The sequence below is a fragment of the Aricia agestis genome, chromosome 20 (genome assembly GCF_905147365.1).
Source record: "Aricia agestis chromosome 20, ilAriAges1.1, whole genome shotgun sequence".
NCBI lineage: Eukaryota > Metazoa > Arthropoda > Insecta > Lepidoptera > Lycaenidae > Aricia > Aricia agestis.
The window spans coordinates 13,637,544-13,660,415 of NC_056425.1; the positions used below are offsets into that span (position 1 = coordinate 13,637,544).

Genomic DNA, 22,872 nt, shown 5'->3' on the forward strand with positions numbered 1-22,872 from the left:
GTTATTCGTTCAGTAAAAGAGTTTCGCAAATAACTTTAAATAGTATGCTGAATTCGCATTATTTAGGGTGCATAATTAGTGTGCAAGTCAGTATTTTTGGTGAAATTTTCAAATATTTTGATCGAGAAAAGGGAATATACAGATATTGATTTAAATACATGCCTTTATTTATTGGGTAGGAATGTAACTGCGTATGTGCGTAGCGTTTCAGTACGAACTCTTAGTATTCACAATTCTGATACCTAAGTGATAAGTGTATGGAGTATGTATGTTATCATGAATTATTCATGCAGGCCGTTCAACCGACGGACAAACAGATAATTATTTGTCGTAGAGCGCGTTTGTTAGGCCATAAATTCATTTTAACGAAGTAGTTTGCGACAGAAATTCTCAATTCTCAATAGATAGGAGAAATTAATTTTAAACATATAGTCCTTATGTCTTATAGCGTTCTATGCGGCTTTCGAACGAACTGTCGCCAGCAGTATTAGGACCAATACGACCTACAAACCTTCAAGAGAGCCGCATTCCCTCTTAAAAGGCCGGCAATGCACCTGCAGCTCTTCTAACGTTGCGAGTGAATGGACATTGGACACTCATGGGGCGACGGTAGTTGCTTTCCATCAGGTGATTTCGTTTGCGCGTTCGTCCATTAATTTTGTAACGGGTAAAATCGAGACCCTATTACCTGCTATTACTAACTGTCTAAACACACTAGGCCGAAGTTACGCGGCGTAAATTCCGCATGATTACACCCGCAATGTATTTTAAATTACCGACGATACACTATTCCGTCGCGTTCCGTCTGTATTTTGTATGCGTTGACGTAATCATGCGTAATTTATGCCGCGTAACTTCGGCCTAGTGTGTTTAGACACTAAGACTTCGCTCTGTTTCCTGGCAGATATATACTGTATCTGCTGTATCATAGAGCTTAGAAACAGAGCGAATTTTAGTAAAATACATGACGTAAGTTATTACAGTAAAGTGAATTCACACTAAGTATAGTTATTAAAAGTCGTGAAATACCAACTATAGCTCAAGAACAGGGCTTCCCCAACTTTTGGCAGTACGACCCTGTTACTAGTAGTGAATCCCATATCTAACACCTATTCGTTTGTACAAATATATTAACCTTAATAATGATCACTCGAATTCAGTCACGACTCACTCACGCTCTATACAAGTGTACTGTTGGTGCCCATCAGGGCGTCATCACTTATACGGAATACCTCTACCAAAACGATAGATCCCTTTAATTATAAATTAAAAAAAAAACCTTTACGAATGGTGAACCTTTAGGGCTTAGGGGTTCGCGAACTCCACTTTGAGAGACGCTGCTCTAGAACTCTCCACATTTTTCAGCAACAATGTCGGAAACCAGCCGCGATTTACATTCTAAGACCTAACCATCGCGGAAATGGTTATGAGCGCTAATGCCCTTCGCTTGCCCACTTTCCCAGAAGTGGGCCAATTAGAAGCCGCCATGTTGGGACTAAAGACGCGGCGTGGCCTTAAACTGGCGCAGTGACAGTTTTTTCGCAGCTTTTATATGACTATTATACAGCTGTGGACTTTAATGTGGCGCATTAAGCTTATAATTGGTATACTTGAATATTATATGGATTGCCTTGATAAGTATTACTATTATAGAAGCCTTGAAAATGTTGCTGCATAAGGACTTTGTAATAATTCTTATTATTTTTAGTAAGGGTCTGTGTGCAATGCCCGGCTTCTAAGGTTTTTGGGCAGGAGTTTTTCTATTCATTAGCTCAAAATAAAAACCCAAGACGTTAACCATCATCAAAGCTGTTAAAAAGATAAACTCTAGCTGAATAATTTCAGAAAACGGGCATAAGTAGCGCAGAGTAGAAGCACGACGAAATCTTGAAACTTCAAATAGCACTTGTATTTTTTAAAATAATAACGTATTTTATATAATTGAGAAATTAAATCTACAAATGAAAATGTACGACTATTAAAAACAGTAAAACCCTTTTTTAATAGTTTTTAGGGTTCCGTACCCAAAGGGTGAAAACGGGACCCTATTCATGAGACTTCGATGTCTGCCTGTCGGTCTGTCTGTCCGTCTGTCTGTCCATCTGTCTGTCCGACCGTCTGTCCGTCTGTCTGTCCGTCTGTCTGTCTCCAGGCTGTATCTCAAGAACCGCTATAGCTAGAGTTCTGAAATTTTCACATATTGTTTATTATCTGTTGCCGCTATAACAACAAATACTGAAAACAAAATAAAATTAATATTTCAAGGGGGCTCTCATACAACAAACGTGATTTTTTTGGCCTTTTTTGCTCGATATCAATAATGGCAACAGGTAGGCACTTGATATTTTCACAAAGGCCTTAATTATATGTCTACTTAAATATTTAAAAATTACATTAAAATAAAATAAAAAATTAAGGGGGGCTCCCATACAAAAACACAATTTTTCTCTATAATGGTACGGAACCCTTCGTGCGTAAGTCCGACTCGCACTTGTCCGATTATTATTTGATAACATTCCCTGCGCGATCCGTACGTACTTTCTTCTTTAAGGTCAACGTTTCTGTCGGCAAAGCATTCCTTTCTCACATAATGTTTATTCTGAGTATCAGATAAAGTAACTGACCCTTAACACATTTGTATTCAAAAGAAAAGTGAAGTCGTTACTATAAAAACTATTGAAAGACTTCCTTTAAGCTCCGTTTGCCAAGTATCATTGTGTTAAATATTTGAATTAATTAATTAACAAAATATATTAAAAGCCAGGCCACACATTTTATGTTTTAATTTATTTTAATGTTCATGCAAATAGCTCATAAGCTTCAGCTTGTCGAATACACAAATACACATCATGTTAGACTTGAATTATGTGTTACTTCGTTAGTAAATAGATAAAGATATATGATACTTGATAAATTGCCATTTATCAAGTATCATTTATCTTTATCTATTCAAAAACTACTCAAAAACCGGCTGGAGTTATATAAAATATGAACATAGTGCCCTATGTTCATATTTTATATAACTCCGGCCGGTTTTTGAGTGAATTTGTCTGTAGATTAAAAGCTAATCTATTCTAATCTAATAATATATAAAAATAAGTCGGGTTTTCCTTCCTGACGCTATAACTCGCGAACGCACGAACCGATTTCCACGGTTTTGCATTCGTTGGAAAGGTCTCGGGCTCCGTGAGGTCTATAGAAAAAATATATCAGAAAAAACTTAAAGAGAAAAGCAGGAAAACAGGGAAAATCATTTTATGGCGAAACAACATTTGCAGGGACAGCTACTTACTTATAATATACGACCTCCGTGGCTCAATGGTTAGAGTGTGTGGCAACTCAAGCCGGGGGTCGCGGGTTCGAATCCCGCCAACGGAACAAAAAAGTTTGTAATGTCCTGAAAGTAATGTTCCTGGGTCATGGATGTGTATTAAATATATGTATGTTATAATAAAAATCTTAAATATATGTATAGTGTAAAAGTATTAAATATATTTCCGTTGTCTGGTACCTGTAACACAAGTCCTTCAGGTACTTAGCACGGGGCCAGACTGACGTGGTGTGAAGCGTCCATAGATATTATATTATTATAAGAATAAGAATAACGTGCTATGAAATAGATAACTACCGAGTCAGTCAGATATCAGGTGTTTAATTTTTCGATGTTTTTGGGCCTTAGACCTTAGTGACACAAAACTTGGTAAAAAAATTAGATATTTAAGGAAGTCTAAAGGCCGGCTAGGGACCACATTTGAAGAAGCCATTATGTATATTATGAACCTTTTGCTGAAAGGTATGGAGTAATATTAAACATAATATTATGCTAAGTACTCACATACGGTTTTGCTCGATCGAGCAATAACGTCGAGCAAAACCCGCGGCTCGGGCTTTCGTCCACACATTCATTGCTCGATAGTTTTATTCTAACTCACAAAAAATATATTGTATAATAACTAGGTGACGCCCGAAACTCCGTCGCGTTGCGCCGACATTCGTTGATCGCGTGTTTGGGACAGACAGCGCAGACAGACACACTTTCGCATTTATAATATTAGTATGTTTAAGGATAGTTTAGTTGTAGGATTACTAAATAACGTTTAATTCACAAATTACTTACCAATCATACAAACATTGATCAAACACCATACGAAGACCTGTCTGAGTTCATTAGACGTTTAAACGCTGTGGTTGCGCAACCAAACAGACACTTGACAGCAGGTGGTGCGCCGCTCGTTAAATTACGTCATGAAGTTTACCCAATCAAAATAATGTTTAATGTTTTTTTTTATGAAACACCTTTCAAGTCCCGCGCGATGGGTGCGATGTTTGTTCTGTAGTTTGACGGTTAATGCTAATATAACACCTAAACAGAATTGATTGGGAGCCGGTTTCTGATGTCTCAATGTCAGGAAAATGAGGAGGACGATGCCTAGGCATGAATAGGCCGTCGAAGAGTCGATTTATAGAGATAAAAAACCAACGTTGAAACGCCTGTGGTATGTTCACTGGCTTTTTGGTTCTTTGATTGAAGTTTATCTGTTTACTAGCGCTTGTGATTATAAAATAAACCAATTAACAACAGTCATCAATGTTGAAAAGGTAGACTCTTCTTAAACAAATTCAGAAACCGGGCATGAATGAGGTTTACCAAAGGCTCCGGTGATTCTAAAGACCGCAGGAACGCAACTAGAAACTTCTCCGCTGGGCTAGTTTCTTGTAATAAAATGTTCCTGCTCCAAAGAAGATTCATCGTCAATGTTATTTAATTTTTGATGAATCTACGACCTTATAATTACTTTGAAGTAGGAATGTTTATCCAAGAAACTGTAGTTATTTCTTCTCTACGAAGCCTGAAAACCAATCATCCAGATTCCAGGGCTATGCTAAGGGACATTTGCAACACCAGCCGTGTTGCAAATGTTCACGGATGGCTATAACTTACCATGAGGTGATCCGCCTACCCGTTGCCTACTCCATAAAAAACTGCCATATTAAATTTAACCATAATGCAACACTCCAGAATACTCTAGATCTTAGGGCTTAATGCAGTCTTGTCTAGACTTTGTATGAAGTGCCCGCAGCCTCTTGACTTAATGCGCTCTTAACGTTGCATTGTGACGTCATCAGGATTCAAACATCGATACTAAAATCACTTGTTGATAGCTGAACTGAAAACTACTTTACAATATAATGCTGCGTTTCCATACTTACCAGGGCTTGACCAGCGTCGCAAGCACAAGCGTGTAAAGAGAGTATCTGGCTTGGCTTGCGTGAGCTTTTGGACGCTTGTATCCGATCCGGTGTAGTGTCGGTTTTTCGACACAGATCAAAGAGTGCTTTTTTTTGCTTGAGTAAACGAATTCCAAATGCCAAGCGAGATTTGTGGACGCTTGTGCCTTGTGGATGCTTGCCAACTCTTGGCAAGCATGGAAACCCAGCATTATATTATTGACCAGATGTCGCCCGCAATTCCGTTGCGCAAAAAATCGTTGATCGCGCGGAAACCGTACATTTTTCTGAAATAAAAATATCCTTAGCCCTTTCCCGGGGCTCAAAGTAAATCTATACCAAATTTCAACAAAATCGATACACTGGTTTGGGCGTGACGTGGTAACAGACACACACACACACTTTCACCTTAATATAATATCAGTATTGATATCTAGAACAATCCAATATCCATGTGCAATTGCAAACGAATAGCCCCCTCTACCTATGCAGTTGTGATCGTCTGTGATTGTCCATCATCGGTCAACGCGGAAAGACCATATTTAAAGTGACTAATTTAACAGTCCTGTAGCCCATCAATCATACCATCTGAAGTAATATTGGCCGAACACTTGAACCGTTGTTGACACTTGACAGATACAGGGGTCTTCCATAACTGTACGCCACGTGTGTTGGTTTATTATATTTGTGCAGGCCGGGTGTGTAATGTGTATTAATGTTTATTGTGTGTTTACAAAAGTGGGATGAGGCCATGTAAAAAGGATTTGACATGGAACTTGGAAGTGACATCTAAACCGTAAGGAGGAATTTTTTTTATTAGAAATTATGGGAAAATCCTGTAAATAAAACCTAAAAAGTTAATGGTATTTTCTCCTGTAAAAGCAGCTACAGTTAAGAGTTATTGATAATTCAACGACGATTTGCCTATGCATACGTTTTTTGATGGTAAACAAATTATACCAAACTAGCTGTTGCCCGCGACTTCGTCCGCGTGGACTTTAGTTTGCTGACTATTCGGCAACTATAGTCGGTCAAGCTAGTATCTGGCCTCTATCATAGTTAAAGATCGTGTCGGTCAAAGTCACCGACATTTATAATTTTCTCTTGTTGTTGTGTGTTCCTCGGTTACCCCATCAATTCTCACCTCAACCTGTTCTAACAATAAACTGTTAATTGATTTTGTAAAACATCAGACCAATTACAAATCTGTTTCTCCGAAAGTGGGATCTGTCAGCTGCCGCGGTGTGACCAATTCATTATGGCACCGGCATTTTACAATAAAATTTTATCGTCTGAACTAGTTTGTAACCGTTTTTTAGTAATTAACCTCCCATTTAACTGTTGTGGGATAGGAATGTCGGGTTTTGATTCCGCATAGCCGATTTTAAATCTTTGAGCCGTGTTTCCTGTGCTGTTAATTTTTAAATTAAAATATTTTTATGCAAAAGTTAGTTGAGAAGTTAATTTAACTATTATTCGCTTACTAAAAAGAATAATTTTAACAAAAAAGTTTTAATTAATCTAATTGAGGCGAACCTATATAAAAGCCTTCTCCTCCATTAACGGAACGATCGAAATATACAACCTTTAACTTTCCTTGCCACCTTGTAACAATCGTTTGTGCAATTGGCTAAGTCTGTACTTTAGTCAGCTGTTACTGTCTCGTGCTGCACCTGTCATTCTTTGCTCTTCACCCCATGCAGTAAGAAAATTACATAAACACGTTAGTATACGTGATTAAGTTCATTATAGATCATTTCTAGCAATTTATATCATTATAAGTACAGCTATAATGCGTTATTTTTTACTCATATTATAATCCTCACTTACCGAGTGAATCTGTCATTTTTAGGACCTTAGATAGTAGATTCAATTTAATTCGGTAAAGATTTAATAAAACTTGTATTTTACGTCAACAACTGTTTATTTTAAGTACTAAAACAAAAACGTGGGGTGTACGTTTTTTCAAGGATATTTAGACAAACAGCTCGTATTAGAACTAACGCCACCATGATTTTATCACCATTCTGTGAAGTCTGAAGGACTATTTTCTTCCTGAATCCTGATATCATTTTGCATGCGGGCAAAATATCATGTATTGTCACTGATGCCATTTTTACTGACAGCTGTTTTGCATCTACGCCTACATGACATTGTCATCCACGTATCAAAACAGAGGTCTGATTATTATTAGAATATTATGACAGTAGGTACAAATAAATATTTGAAAGGCAATAACTGCAATCAGTAAACTTACCTCTTAAACAAATTGAATTGTTTTCCCTTATATTTGTTTTTCTATTTGCAATGTAAGCCGACCAATAGGTAATCAGCTGTTGTTATAATTTGAATTTTACAATTTAAAAACATTGAAGACTTAGTATTATATATAATATACTGGTAAAGGTTCATAAGACCAACAAACAACAAAGCATTAACATAAGTTTCTCGTTAGCTATAACATAATAATTATAGTTTAAAGTAGCAAAAATAACAAATTTCTGTCTAACTTAACTTACATATTTTATACTACTTACATATTTCATTGTGTTACTAAATGGCACAGGCTAACTAGACTTTAAAAATCTTAATAATGCACGTACTACCTATAAGAAGTTTTACTAGGCCGAAATTTACCAAAGCGCCAACTTGTAAAACGTCACTTGACAGATATATATTGAGAACTGCCATCTTATACAGTTTCCATATGGCCGAATTTGTCATTTTGAGTGCCAGCTTTTCCGCATCCACATTTTCATTGACATTGTCATCCACGCGTCACATCATCCTTGTAGGGTATTTAATAATAATTAACAATATTTGACTGATAGACTAATTACATCTATTACTAATTACTAGCTGTTTGACCGGTATCCGATGAAAATGACATTTTCTAGAAATGATTCCTAGCTAGATCGATTTATCGCCCCCGAAACCCCCTATATACTAAATTTCATGAAAATCGATGGAGCCGATTCCGAGATTCCAATTATATATATATATATATATATATATATATATATATATATATATATATATATATATATATATATATATATATATATACAAGAATTGCTCGTTTAAAGATATAAGATAATAAAAATTATCATCTAAAATATTACTAGCGTTCTCGTCTGCTTACTACTGCTAGTCCTAAATCTCATATTGTATCAAAAAATAAAAATAAAATACTTTCGCAATAAAATATGCATCTCTCTTATAGAAGACGTTACGTTCAAATTTGTTATACCCACAGACATAGAGCAAGATAAATACCGCATGTGTATGGACTTCGCGTGCCATATCGCGTTCCCAAACGACGAGTGATGCTCGTCTTTCGAAAGTCTTTTCTTTAGTCTACTATCAGAGTCGGACGTCAATCGGAAATTTAAAAATGCCTAAATGCCTAAAAGTGCCATATTGAGCTGTAGAAATTCAAATAGAAACGTTGGCCTTGATAATGGACACGTTTCTTATCATGGGTACGTCACAGTAGGTAGTAAATACGGAACCCTAAAAAGTGGCACGCTCGTTTTCATACAAATGGAGCGACATGCGGTATGTATCTTGATCTATGTATGTAGTTGTACCTCAGTTATGATATTAAATAATCTTACAATATAGTTTCGGTATAATAAAACTACAAAGTTAATGTAAAGGTGGCTTTACGATCCTCGCGACAAGTGACCGCGACCGACAAAAAAATTATAAAGTCATAAAATTGCATTTTATTTGAAGTTTTGTCGGGCGCGACTCGCGGTCGCTTGCTGCGAGGATATGAAAGTCTCCTAACGCGTTTTGATTCGTGAGGAATGTAGACATTTGAGTGTGACAGGTCTAGACTGGATCAAAACTTATGCTGAATTAAAATAGCAGAAGGCTCATGACATAAAAGTTAAGGGTAGAGTAACTAAACGATATCCATTTCACTCTTTTATCCTTCTCTGTCACTCGTATATCTTCGTTTGTTCCGTGTTCAGTTTCTCCAGGGCAGCATCATAATTCTCTCTCTTCTCGCCTATCATCTCTGCCTCGTCGACAGTATCAGGTAGCTGGGTGTTGGCTGTCTCCGGCATGAAGAGTGCCAGGGCTCCTGATAGAAGAGAACAGCCCCCGAATATCAGAGACGGTAGACCAGAGTAGTATTGGACCTGGAAATGTTAAAGATTTTTTTGATTTGGATAAGTAGGCCTTGCCAAGAGTCTTATTTATTTATCTCTCTATATTTGAGTTAAGGATTCTTATTTATCCGTACCAAATCGTTTTTTTTTTAAGTTTAAGTACAGTCGCCATTGTTTGGCAGGGTGATTTTGTATCTTGCGACAGCAATACATACTAATATAATATTATAAATGCGAAAGTGTGTCTGCCTGTCTGTTTGTCTGTTACCTCTTTACACCCAAGCCGCTGGACGGATTTTGCTGAAATTTGGCATGGAGATACTTTGAGTCCCGGGAAAGGACATAGGATACTTTTTGTCCCGGAAAAATGTACGGTTCCCGCGCGATAAACGAGTTTTGGCGCAACGGAGTTGCGGGCGTCATCTAGTGCTACATAATACAACAAAACACTGTTGATACGTGAACAGCAAATTGTATGAGCCTCTTTTATTGATGAACCGCTGGACCTCTCTTGATAGAGAGGTGACTAGTTATAGAGTTATCATCCCAGAAATATCTGATTTTATGCGAATTTTGGCGCAACGATCTTGTGGACATCTAGCGGTTAAAAGTTCTTTACCAGCAACGGCGTCTGCGGCGCCAGTAATGACCCAACCCGACCGATGGCGAGGCAGATCGCCTGCATGGAGTTTCGGGTATAGGTGGGGAACAGCTCGCAGGTGTACATGTACACGATGTTGTACGAGAATGTCGCCAGCAGTTCGAACGCCATGAAGAGCAAGAGGCCCAGCCACGCGTAGTCTGTAAGAGGGAAGAAGGTTTTGGTAACAGTAGAAAGCAGGTGAAAATGTCAGCGAATGCTTTGTTTTGCAAGATACCTAAAAACAGGCTAATATCTGATGGGCTCAAGGCCAACTGACTTTATCTCCAAATATAAATGGAAACCTTAAAAATAAAGTAAAGAAAATTGTCCCTAAGACGCGGCTCGAAACGAGTCCGTTACTGTACTTGGGACGTGCTTAAACAAAAGGCTGATGGCAATCTGTGTAAGTGAATATTTACACTATTGTTTGAATAGCGGACCAACTTAGGGTTAGCATGGCAAAGCTTATCTTTGTGACAGCGAAGGATCTCTGCAACAAAGAAAATGCTTACTTTTAGGCATAAACGGTTGTGACACGCAGAATATCCCGCCGACTATGAACGACACGATCAGCGGGACCTTTCGTTTCCACTTGGACAACGCTAGGCCGAACAGCAAATTCGCGGGAATATCCATCAGCATCAGTAGCGCGAAGTTGATGTACTTGTTCCCGTCGATGAGCACAGAGCTGATCATCATGCCATAGTTGATCAGGGTCACCGACAGCCACCACACCATACACACCAGAAACCTCTGCATCATGATCCTGGATTTGAACGTCTTGGCCAGCAGCTTGAAATGGTTGACTTTGACCGACTTCTCTTCGTCGATATAGTGTAATTTGTTAAGGAGCTGCCTGTCTATCTTCACGTGATTTCGCTTTGCTATTTTCTCTATCAGTTTTACAGCTTGGTTCCTCTTGCCCTTGCTGAACAGCCACCGGATGCTCTCGTCCAGGTAGAAGGAGTACAGGAGGATGAGCAGGGTCGGGGCGTAGATGACTCGGAGGAAGTGCCGCCAGTAGGGCACTGCCCAGGCGATGAAGGGCATGACGATAAGCCCTACGGTGTAGATGTTCAAGAGAATCGTCTGGTACAACACCGCGCGTTCCTTTTCTACTATCTCTATACCTGAAATTTAATTTCGTACTATCAGAGAAATTGATTCATAGGCAGAGGGGGGACCTTCGTAATTTGGTCGCGTTATGTCAATCTCAGCCAACAGATCACAAATAACATTGAATTGACATAACTCGACCAATAATAGTTGGTCCGTATTCCGTCCGACCAATTGACTGAGGACCGTCAACTGCATATTATGAATCAAGCGTATGATGTTTGTGTATTTCTTTGGTACAATCCAAAGATGGCTTACAAAGACCTCAGAAGATATATATCAATGTAGAACTTGGTATTCAGATTTTTGGTTATTTTTAGATTAATCGGTATTTAAAAACTACTCACTTAACATGTATATCGGAGATAAGGCATCACCGATAGCAGCTTCCAAACCCTCCAAAGCGAGATACGTCCAGAAGTTGGGTGAGAAACTCTTGGCTAAGCCCAGGACAGCTCCCATAGTGCCAGAGAATACTGCTGCGAACTTGCGACCAAACCTGTAGAAGGAAGTGACAGTGAAAGGCCAGAACAAAAATACGAAAATAAAGTTATACTCAGTAGTCGGTTGTGCCAGTTTGGGTTTACTTTTTTGTCAAAATATCATTCCCTCTCTTTTATAAAGAAGAAGAACGAGAGAGATAACATGGTATTAATTTACCGTTTAATCGATGGTTGAATCCAGATTAGTGACTATTTTCTAAGAGAATCATAGCGAAAGGAAAAATGTACAAAAAGTCGCAAACGTAACGAATTGGGTAAAGTGTGACTAATCTTCTGTGTCATATCATGACTCATGACAAGTTAAGAACTATCAGAGAAAAGGATTCGCAGGTTGCTGACCTACGTCATTTGGTAATAAAGGGTAGCCGTGAGCTGCTATGTTGGCTGGAAGGCTTTTATGTTGAGTCATGATGGTTAGCCATGATTGTGAAGTTGTTAATTATAGTATGCGCTATCAGAGAAGTTGATTCATGGGCATTTGGCAGACCTACGTAATTTGGTCATGTTACGTCAAACCCAGCCATCAGATCACGACTAATATTGAATTGACATAATCCGACCAACTGACGTAGGTCTGTCAACTGCCTAGGACTCAACTTCTCTGATAGTACAATCGACATCCATCATGGGAAACGACGCTTTTACCCTCAATTACCTTGCACATGGAGAATATTGTTTTCCTGGCAGTTCGTATTTTCTATTATCAAAGAATATTGTTTCCCTGTCAGTTCATATTTGCATTGATCTGTTAGTTCGTATCTGCTATAGCCAAGGTGTACCTGTCAGAGATCTGTCCCTGCAGCAGCATGCCCAGCATGTTCCCAAAGCTGTGCACGGTCCCCACCATAGTAGGTTTCCAGTCCTGACACGCCAGACCGAACTGAAAGCAACTGAACAGTTTAATTCTCATGCCGAAAAGTCAAGGGTTAATTTCTCGCATCGCACAACATACATGAAGGCTACAACGTGAGATAGCCTTCCGTGCGATGAGGGTTGTTGAAATTCTATTTGCCACCAGGTGCCGCGATGTAGCCGTCAGGTCTATCGTGACACATGACAGCCATATTGTGACATATGACAGCAATTTAACAAGATAGACCTGATGGCTACATCGATGCATCGCGGCACCTGGTGCCAAATAGAAGTTTGACAACTCTTATTAAAGGCTATCATAATGCGTAATTTGACGCAGATTAATTGATCTATATGGGCTATGAAAATATCGGCCATAAATTGATTTCGACAATAATAAAATTCAATTTTCTCATCACTGTTATTTTCTGAGGTCAGTTCCATCTAAATACCAGTTACAGGTTAACTCAGTCACAGTCTAATCTACTTTAGAGTATTCGCGGCTATCAGAATACCGTTTTTGATCACAGATTAAAGTCTTTAGATACACCACGGAGAGACCGTAAGATTACCATATTATGATTAGAGAGCCCTCGTGGTTGGGAAGACCCTCTTAAAGTTATTTTTTCTGGGTTTGGTTACATAAAAGTATGGAAATCCCTGGTCTAGACAGTAAAGTCACAAGTTTTGCTTTAGCATACTTTCTGTACGTGATGGTTTATGGTTTAAATTTCTCGTGTATAGTCTTCGATCAAATACATTTTGATCGAAATGTATAGTGGCTAACCGATGCTTCGGCTTAGGATCCGGCTTAGGCCACCTGCACCTGCGAGAAACCAATCATGTTCTGCCGAAACCCAAAGGGTTATTTGCTAAAAACCAAACGTAGAAATAAAACGAACGGTTTTTAAACAAAGACGTTTTCTTGAATTTATAGAAACGATAAAGATATCGTTTCTATAAATTTATCCAAATTAAAATTTGAACTTGCAACTCGTAGCCGTTCTAAATAAAATTTCTTAGAAATTTAAATCTATGGTTTCAGCTTCAGCCGAATTTTATGGTGAATATCGGCTAGGCGGAAACTACCCGTTACGTTAAACTTTAACCATATTATTCCCGTTATGTTGTGATCGGTGATTGTTATAATTCGTCGATACACCACGGTCCATGATGTGCTCGGCCGTCACGACCGCGTGATAACAGTTATTAGCTCAGACTGCTTTTTTAAATCGCCCGTCGGCAACCTTTTGACAGGCAAGGGCCGTAAAAGCCGGCAGATGAAATTGGGCCGAATTGCATGATCTTAATCCAAAAATAAAATATACAATAATATTGTTCAGTGGAGATATTTTTGTTAAAACTGAACTCAATGTAAGTTTTTATTATTTGACTAGATGAAGCCCGCAACTCAGTTGCGCTTAAATACGTTTTTCGCGTGGAAACCGTACATTTTTCCGGGATAAAAACTCCTATGTCTTTTCCCGCGACTTAAAGAATCTCCATACCAAATTTCAGCTAAATCCGGTTCAGCGGTTTTAGGCCTGAAGAGGTAACAGACAGACAAACAGACACACTTTCGCAATTTAAATAATATTAGTATAGAAGTATGGATAGGTTAATTTAGTTTCACAAAATATAATATTATCTAAGTTAAAAGTTTTAAAAATAATTCGTGGGTCCCAAGCAGACCGTCGCGGTGGACCACGGTTTTGAACCCCTGTTTTTTAGTTAAGAATCTTAATAAAGGCCTTTTAGTCACCTTCAGGATCTTTATATTATGGACATATTAAGGGCTGTTATAGAACCTCAAAGGTAAATTAAATCTGAACGGGCATTAAGATGGAGGTGATCATTACGTCGCCTGGTGATGAAATTTTGGAACAATAGATTGTGGTGAGACGTGATCGGTGTATTCAAAATTGTGGTTTAAGGTCAAATGTCGGTTACAAAATAACTTTGGATGAAGAATACTTAATTCATGTTTGTGAAACCATATTATTTTGCTTGCTCTTTTACTATCAAATCTATGCAACTCCATGATCAAAGCCCATCCGTATAAATGCGGATGTCTTCAATAGTAGATTAAAAAAAAAAAAAGTTTCCATCAGAACAATAAATAATATTACACACATAAATGCGTATAATAATAAATGATTTTACATGTATACAGTACATACATAGGTACAAAAAAGTTCCACTAAGTTCCTCCAAAAAAGGACCGGTACATTTTTTTTTAAACTATTCAACATTCACTTTCTTTGGCATTTGACTTTTCAAATGTCAGACAAAGACATACGTGTTTACGTTCACCTTGTATTAGCTATTCGCTATGCAAACATTTCAATTGCTAAGGGGTAATAGTTGAACAGTCGTAAATACTAAAGAACCATAATTCTTCTCTGTTCGAATAAAAAGTTGTAAAACAGTGGTATTGCTGCGATTGCAGGATATTGCGCTATGCTCGTTAGGGTGGCATAGATGAGGCTGCAAATACCACCGCTATCTGACATCGCGGTCACGAGCGAACACGACCGTTGTTAAAACGCTGCTGTTGAGTTAAAAAAAATTAATATTATAATACTAATTATTCTTAATGCATAAATGGAAATATTCTACTGTAAATCTTAACCTCTAAGGTTATTTTTATGTAATTTGGCATTTAATAAAATCAAGTTCGAGCGCTATAAAATAATTTGATGCCAACGAAAATGGATTCGATTTTGATTACAATATTTCGGTTCCTAATCTTAAGATTTCATACAAATTAATAGGGAGGAAGCGTTTGCTTGTTTGCACCGAATACACTCCGAAACTAGAAGATAGAAATTACGAGTACCTACCATACAGTACTGGTTTTAATGAAATTTGCCATAAACATAGAGTTGACCATGGAGAAGGAAATTATACGGATTTCATCGCAGAAAATAAGTCTTCAGTAACTTTTATGAGATCATAAAACAATATGATACCATAATCACTTAACAAGGTATATTGTACGGTTTTGCGTTATAAGACGCCTGTGTAGAAGTCGTATTATGTTGCGCGGGTAACCTTTGCTTGTTATCGTTACAAGCTACAACTTTGTATTGTATCGTAAAACAAGACTGTAGTATTTTAATATGCATTTAGATAATTAAGTTTTAAAGTACTAGCGTAATATTTTCTTTGTTGCCGACTTTTATTAGTTGCTGGTATTGATTTTACGTGCAGCCTCATCATCATTTTGAACATAATAAATGCCTTTATGCAAATTGGTCAGGTTACACGTTGGATACTCTACGGTTGTCACAGTGTGTTATGCAACGACGTTTTAAAGTTTAAAAAATTCCATAACTTTAAACAAAAGTACCAACCTCAGCAACAAAACTGTTAGGTATGTCGTACACCCAGTCCGTGCAGGCCTCCACCTCGCTGGTGTTAAAGTGGCTGCAGTCCAGGGTCGGGTGACGGACGCACTGCCTCACCCCCTCGGCCACGTGGTCTGGAGAGGAGATGTTGGTCCAGGGTGCCGCGAAAGTGATGTTCTGGACGTCGCATGTGGGGATTTTGCACCTGGATAAGAAGAGATGAATTATTGATTGACGAGATGATGTTCTGGATGTAGAGGTTATGAATTATGCATTATATATTTTTAAGAGATGAGAATATTTATAGTACGGGAGCCCTAGAACTTTTCTTTTATTACTATCAAGCTCATTTTTTGTGAGTAGTTCCATTTTGAATCAACAAAACTTGGTTGATTACTAAGCCCTACAACGGAACCCTAATATGCTGATTTTCTATCTATTGATTGGTTAATAGTTATATAATTTAAGAATAACATTGTCCTACAAACAGAACAATCCATATTTTAGGACCATTAAGTCAAAGTATGAAATCCTTTCTATTTCTGTTGGCTACCACTTTTAAGATTTTTCGCAGATAAAAATGTTGTTTATCAAAATGAAGCTACTCACAAAAAATTTGCTTGATTTAATTAAAAAAAAAATTGTTCTAGGGCTTCCGTACAATTAGGTGGTTGTTTTTTAAAAGCTAGCGCTCATTTGTTGAGACGCTCTACGTTTCCAAGTGGACAACTGGACGGCAATCATGATGATGTTAAGTACTGTTATTATCAAGACAAACATTATTGATCTTGTGTTAAAGGATTTTAAAGACAGAATAAGAAGTAGGAGCCTCAAATCATATATTATGATCTCTTCTTTTTTGTTTTTGCTACATTCTAAGAGTCACGTCGCCAGTATGTAAGTGAATCGTGTTCGTGGATTAAATATCACGAGTGTATCTCGTTCTAAATATTTATGAAAGAGAAGGGACGATATTTTGACCAATAACAACATTATTATTAGCCAGGCTGGTGTAAGTGGATCTTCCGCCTCGATGTGATTCATGTATGAACGAGGTTAATAACAAATCTCTAACTTGAGGGTCAGGAGACTCGCCTCGGAGATAAAACGCTCAAACTTTACTGCTAATAAAGCACTGCGTTTCAGGACATGGGTGCCATTCTCTCACTTGAATCCGGCGTTAACAATCACTATGAAGTTTACAATAGACATTAATTATGGTGGACTTTTCATACGTGTGCCGTTGTGACAGCTTTAACCATCTTCCTGCTGGTTTGCGAACCTCTAAACTGCCTTTCGTTCTTCGCCATATCAGAAATGAGCTACAGAACTTGGAAATACACAAATTGTGTATTTCAAAGTTTAAAATACACTTCACAACTTTAAGTTTTTTGTCTGCGTTATTTCCCATTTCTTACTTTTGTCACGACTCCCAAGTCAGTTCTACCTTGTACCTCTCCCGGAGTCCTATCAAACGGTTTTCACTGTTGATTACCGCTATCTATCCTAACTTACAAGAGTTGCCGTGGTGGGAATGCGTGTGCCAATGGCCAAAAGTAAACGAACCACTGACCTATAGTTAACCTCTTCAACGGCGAACACGTAGTTGATGTTGTATATGGGGTTGGTGGCGTACACCAGCGCCAGCATGCAAATGGTGACGATCTGGTGGGGGCCGAAGGCGCCCAGCTTGTGCAGCACGCTGTCCAGCTGCACCACCTCCTCCTCGGCGCTGGCCATCCTGGAGAGATAGACATAAATGACTAGATGACGCCTGCAACTCCGTTGTACCAAAATTCTCTTATCGCGCGGGAACCGTACATTTTAGTGATAAAAAGTCTCCTATGTCCTTTCCCGGGACTCAAAGTATCTCTATACCAAAATTGAAGACTGAATAGCTATGTCCACATTGTGCACTTTCATCTTCAATTTTCGTCATCATCTTTCATATTGGCGCATTCAATAATTGAATGCGTCAAGGAACGCAACGCCAATATATATATATATATATATATCGGAATCGGCTCCAACGATTTTCATGAAACTTAGTATATAGGGGGTTTCGGGGGCGATAAATCGATCTAGCTAGGAATCATATTTAGAAAATGTCATTTTATTCGTGTTTTATCGAATACCGAGCTAAGCTCGGTCAAAAACCTAGTACGATATAATATGAGCGAGTTCTAAGTAATTATAAGATTCTAGAAGTTCTATTTGTTAACATAAGGATCAGAATGGATTGAAAATATACACAAATACATAATATTATGACAGCCACTATGTTGACACAAGATAGCGCTGACAGGTGCACTTTACCGCAAGGTATATAATATTTACTTGACACATATATTTATCACAATATTGTAAGCCTTCCTACTTGCGTCAATTGTTGTCTGGCGTTTTATTGCCTAGAATAAAATAAAATAAATAAAATAAATAAAATAAATAAAATAAAATATATTTTTATTCAAAATGGGTATCATGATACACTTTTTGAAAGTCGAACGAAGAAACTACGTTGCCTACCACCGGTTCGGGAACTACCTCGCCGAGAAGAACCGGCGTAATTTAGATTCGATCGGCGATTCGATTTAATTGTTCTATTTATTTCTATATCTAGGTTTAGGGCCTGTTTCACAACTTCCTGATAAGTGCCTCATATAGGCTATCCACAACTTTTTTGACAGATGGAGTATGGTGTATCTGTCAGATAAGTTGTGGATAGCCTTATTTCATAAAAAATAAATAAAAAATTAAGAAACTGCTTCTATGGTAACCATGCTAAGCCTGCTAGTATAAAATGGTTTCTCTAAACAGAACTAGAGATTACCGACAGGGCAACAATTTTTTTTATTGATAGAAGAGAGAAATATTCTACGACAAGATGACTTAGTTTATCGCGCGGAAACCTTACATTTTTCTCAGAGTATCTCCATACTAAATTTCAGCAAAATCGGTTCAGTGGTTTGGGCATGAAGAGGTTACACGCAGACAGACACACTTTCGCATTTATAATATTAGTATGTATTTTCACTGTCAAATTGCGGTACACCATCTCCCCGTCGCTGCTTTCGATCGATCGCAAATGCATGTCTGTTGTAGTAATTCTGGGAGTTATTAATATAATTTTTGAGCTGTTGTCGGTCCTCTGTGCGGCAGATTGGATAAGTGGCTAATTCCTAATCACCGGGTACAATGCCGCCCACTAAACGTGGGATGGTCGCTTCACACTAGCGGCGAGACGAAGACGAAGAAATAGAAGTTCGGGAAACTTAGCAAACTTAAAGTAACGCACATTTTCTTTTTTAAAAAATAAACGAGTGGGTTTTTTACCGACTTCAAAAAACGAGGTTATCAATTCGACGAGTATGTATATATGTGTATCTTGTAATATTTCCAGAATTGCCCAGTTTTCGTATAATATATTAGTATGTTAATCTTTATCAGCGTCTGAACAGAAGTGTATATGTATGTTTTTATGCTTGTGTTCGCATTTCTCCGGAACTGCAAGTCCGATTTAAGTGATTCTTTTTTTGTTGTACTAGGTATTGTTTATTTTAGGGAATACTTAAAATTTTATGAAAATCGGTTCAGTAGTTTTTGAGATAGGGAATTTAATTCTTAATTACGTACAATTTTGAAGACGGTTTTATCTTTTCAAAATACTATTATTTCGTTTATTTTGCAGAATGTTTAAAGCTATGTCAGCTACTTACATAAAAGTTAAAATGCCCCGACTTCGATATAATTTGCGAATCAGGTACCTATTGTAATAATATGGTCCAATCAATAAGCCTACTTACTCGAGTCATATTTCAATACCTGCTTTTTTTTTTTATGAAATAAAACGAGCAAACGGGTCACCTGATGGAAAGCAACTTCCGTCGCCCATGGACACTCGCAGCATCAGAAGAGCTGCATGTGCGTTGCCGGCCTTTTAAGAGGGAATAGGGTAATAGGGGAAGGTAGGGAAGGGAAGGGATAGGGGAGGGTAGGAAAGGGAATAGGGTAGGGGATTGGGCCTCTGGTAAACTCACTCACTCGGCGAAACACAGCGCAAGCGCTGTTTCACGCCGGTTTTCATCTTGACGGCCGGACGGACGCCGGCTTGACAGCGTTATTAAAAATCTTACTAGTATAAAAATAGTATAAATAATAATTGTTTTATTTCTGAGTAGATTTTAAGAAAATAGTTTCAGAACGTTGGTTGATATAAGCTACGGTGCCTCACACCGGTTCGGGAACTATCCCGACGAGAAGAACCAGCATAAGAAACTCGCACGGGGCCCACTTTTTTTACCAAAAAAAATTGAGATAAAAAATTAATCTTAAAATAAAATTTACAATGGTGTAACTTAAAATTATACAATATCAACATACATACATACATAATTGTAAGTCATACAATAATGTAGACGTAGCCTTGTAAGTACCCATCCTACTCCGAAGAAGTGCCATCGTTTGGGAGTAGGATTAAGATTTTATCAGGAGACTTAAGGAGAATTAAGGATTTTTTCAATAGGTACTACATTCTTTGATAAAGTCAAACCTGATAATATTATTATGCTGTTCAAACGTATTCGGTTCGATACCCTAACTGCTAGTATGAATTGGTCCTAAGTGGTAGAGCGTGGTGGTACTTGTATTGTGGCCTGTGGGTGGTGCAGGAAGCTATAGGACCGTAAAGGACCAATCATAGTAAATTGATATACGCTATATTTGGACCCTTTTAGGTGTCTATTTTTCAGCCCAAGCGGAAACAGAGCCGATTTCATATCAATAATCTTTGGTTGAAGCTGAAGATTTTTAGCTGAATTTGACTTAATAAAATATCTAACTGCCGCATTCAGAGTGGAACATTAATTACTTAAATGCTTAACTGTAATTAATTCAAAATTTTGACATAAAAGACCTATATATTATTATCATATTTTATCTGTCAAACTCTCCATTAAATTGAAGGTTAATCATAATTAAATGTCTCTGAGTACAGCGGTAAGACCGCAACTGTTTAAATTAAAGCAAAATAAACGTTTCTGTCATTATTCATTTCCTAAAATCCCGTGTCAAAAAAAATCTACAAGAAAGTTTTTAATCTTGATTGTTTATTAATTTGAACATAACTTACTTGTGATATTATATCACTCGCTATCACTATATGTCAGCCGCAACCTCCCCCCACGTGTAGCAGCACCATAATATAACCAAATACTAAAATATACACACATATACACTGACGACCGATAGCGGCACTGCGCCGTGAGTGTACACACAGCACTGACTTAATATACACACGTATTATACACTATACAGATGATACAGATAAGGAGCATGCATTCAGATCTTCAATATACTGGGGCATTTTCAAAAAAACGTGTACCCTTGCAAAAATATGTCTATATTTTTTAAGGTCATTTATTTACCTTTTTTTGAATGTCATATACAAGGAAAAATATTGAACTAATGGAATAAGTTAAAAAGAACGCTGAAAACGTTATATTATTCTGATATTATTGAAACAAAATCGAATTTTCGACGAAACAGATTCCGTTGTGCGACTAAATGTAAAATATAATTTAATACAAAAAAATACAGCAATAAATGGATTTCTTCGTTAATTTAATCTAGTGAAATGCATATTTAATTGTTTATTAAAAAAAAATTAGATAATTTCAAGGATCAACAAGAGTAGCAATTATTTTTAATCCATAGTGTGACTATGTGACCCAACCACTAGGTTATTTTTCATTTTTTTACATGAGTAAGTAATATTTAACATATTTAAAGGAGTTTTTATAACACAAAAACCTTTTATTTAAACATTTTTATTGTTGCACTACTTATAAAAGTAAAAAATTCTTTGATTTCATAGATTTAACTTCAATAATTAGAGGGACGAACATCTCATAATCATAAAGATGTGTTCACATGTCTACGAATTCCTAAGTTATTAATGACATCGGATTATATGCACGATCAAAGTGCCGAAATATCCATGCAAATATGCACGAAAAATGGTCGAAATATGCACAAAATATGCACAATCAAAAGTCACTTAATATTAAAATTTATTATTTTTTTGAAGACTTTTCCGGTAGTGACATTAATAAAAGCGCCAATTTTTATAATTTCATAAAATCCAGGATTTTTAATTTCTTGAAATAAAGACTTTTTATTTATTTATTATACGCCAATAATAATTTTCTACCAACATTTTCCGATTGCAATCTTAATGCCCATGGAAGTTAAACTACCGAAATATGCACTATCAACGAAAAATTGCCAAAATATGCACTATCGCCTAAAAAGTGACATTATATGCATTTGCATATGCAAGTATGCAAATGCATATAATCTGATGTCTAGTTATTATAAATCTGCAAATATCAACGACACAAAATGATTTTCAACTTTACTGATAGAAAAGTAGTGGAAATAAAATCAAAATTTTTAAAAAACATAAAACTTTTAGGTACTTAAATTTTAAATAGTATATTTGTTATTGTTAAGTAAAGTCGACGCCTTTATGATTTGGCTGTAGCGATATCGATTTTTCTCAGCAATAACTAAAGCTAAGAAATTAAAGTTCATTGTCAGTATTTATCATGTCTTTGTCTTTGATTTACCCATAGCATAACACGATTGGTCAACTTTTATAACACAGAATAATCAATCAAATAGACCTGTGTAAAAAAAAAGGATTCCTATTTTTCCCTACAGAGGAGAGTGATTTAAGCTTCCAAAAATGTACATGGATTGGTTCAAGCATACACTTTAATTTGCCCATAGCTTATATGAAATGTATTTATGGTTTTTAAATTACGCGACAAAACTATTTTGTCGCTTACGCCCTTTCCATTTTTTGCTGTTCCATTGCTTGTTTTCTGTGAGAGGCCGGGCCGGCCTTTCATAGAAAACTAGCAATCTAAAACATATCCAAAACGGTTTTTTACTTTAACGCGGCGTCACCTTAACACATAAGTAATAAAAAATATATTTGTACGTTAATCGTACCAGTTTAAAAATCTCCAATTTTCTTAATAAAATCTGTGAATAAA

The 22,872-nt window shown here is 37.1% G+C and overlaps 1 protein-coding gene across 1 annotated transcript; it reads right to left on the reverse strand.

Annotated features, from left to right (window-relative positions):
• Positions 1–8,760: 8,760 nt before the first annotated feature.
• Positions 8,761–21,078, reverse strand: LOC121737247 (solute carrier family 22 member 1-like). Its single transcript, XM_042128861.1, has 8 exons — positions 20,943–21,078; positions 17,388–17,555; positions 15,821–16,019; positions 12,392–12,492; positions 11,457–11,608; positions 10,506–11,123; positions 9,970–10,151; positions 8,761–9,380 (listed from the first exon to the last, which is right to left on the reverse strand). The coding sequence occupies exons 2-8, from the start codon at positions 17,552–17,554 to the stop codon at positions 9,177–9,179; spliced, it is 1,623 nt and encodes a 540-aa protein (XP_041984795.1). The 5' UTR covers position 17,555; positions 20,943–21,078; the 3' UTR covers positions 8,761–9,176.
• Between the last annotated feature and the right edge of the window lie 1,794 nt (positions 21,079–22,872).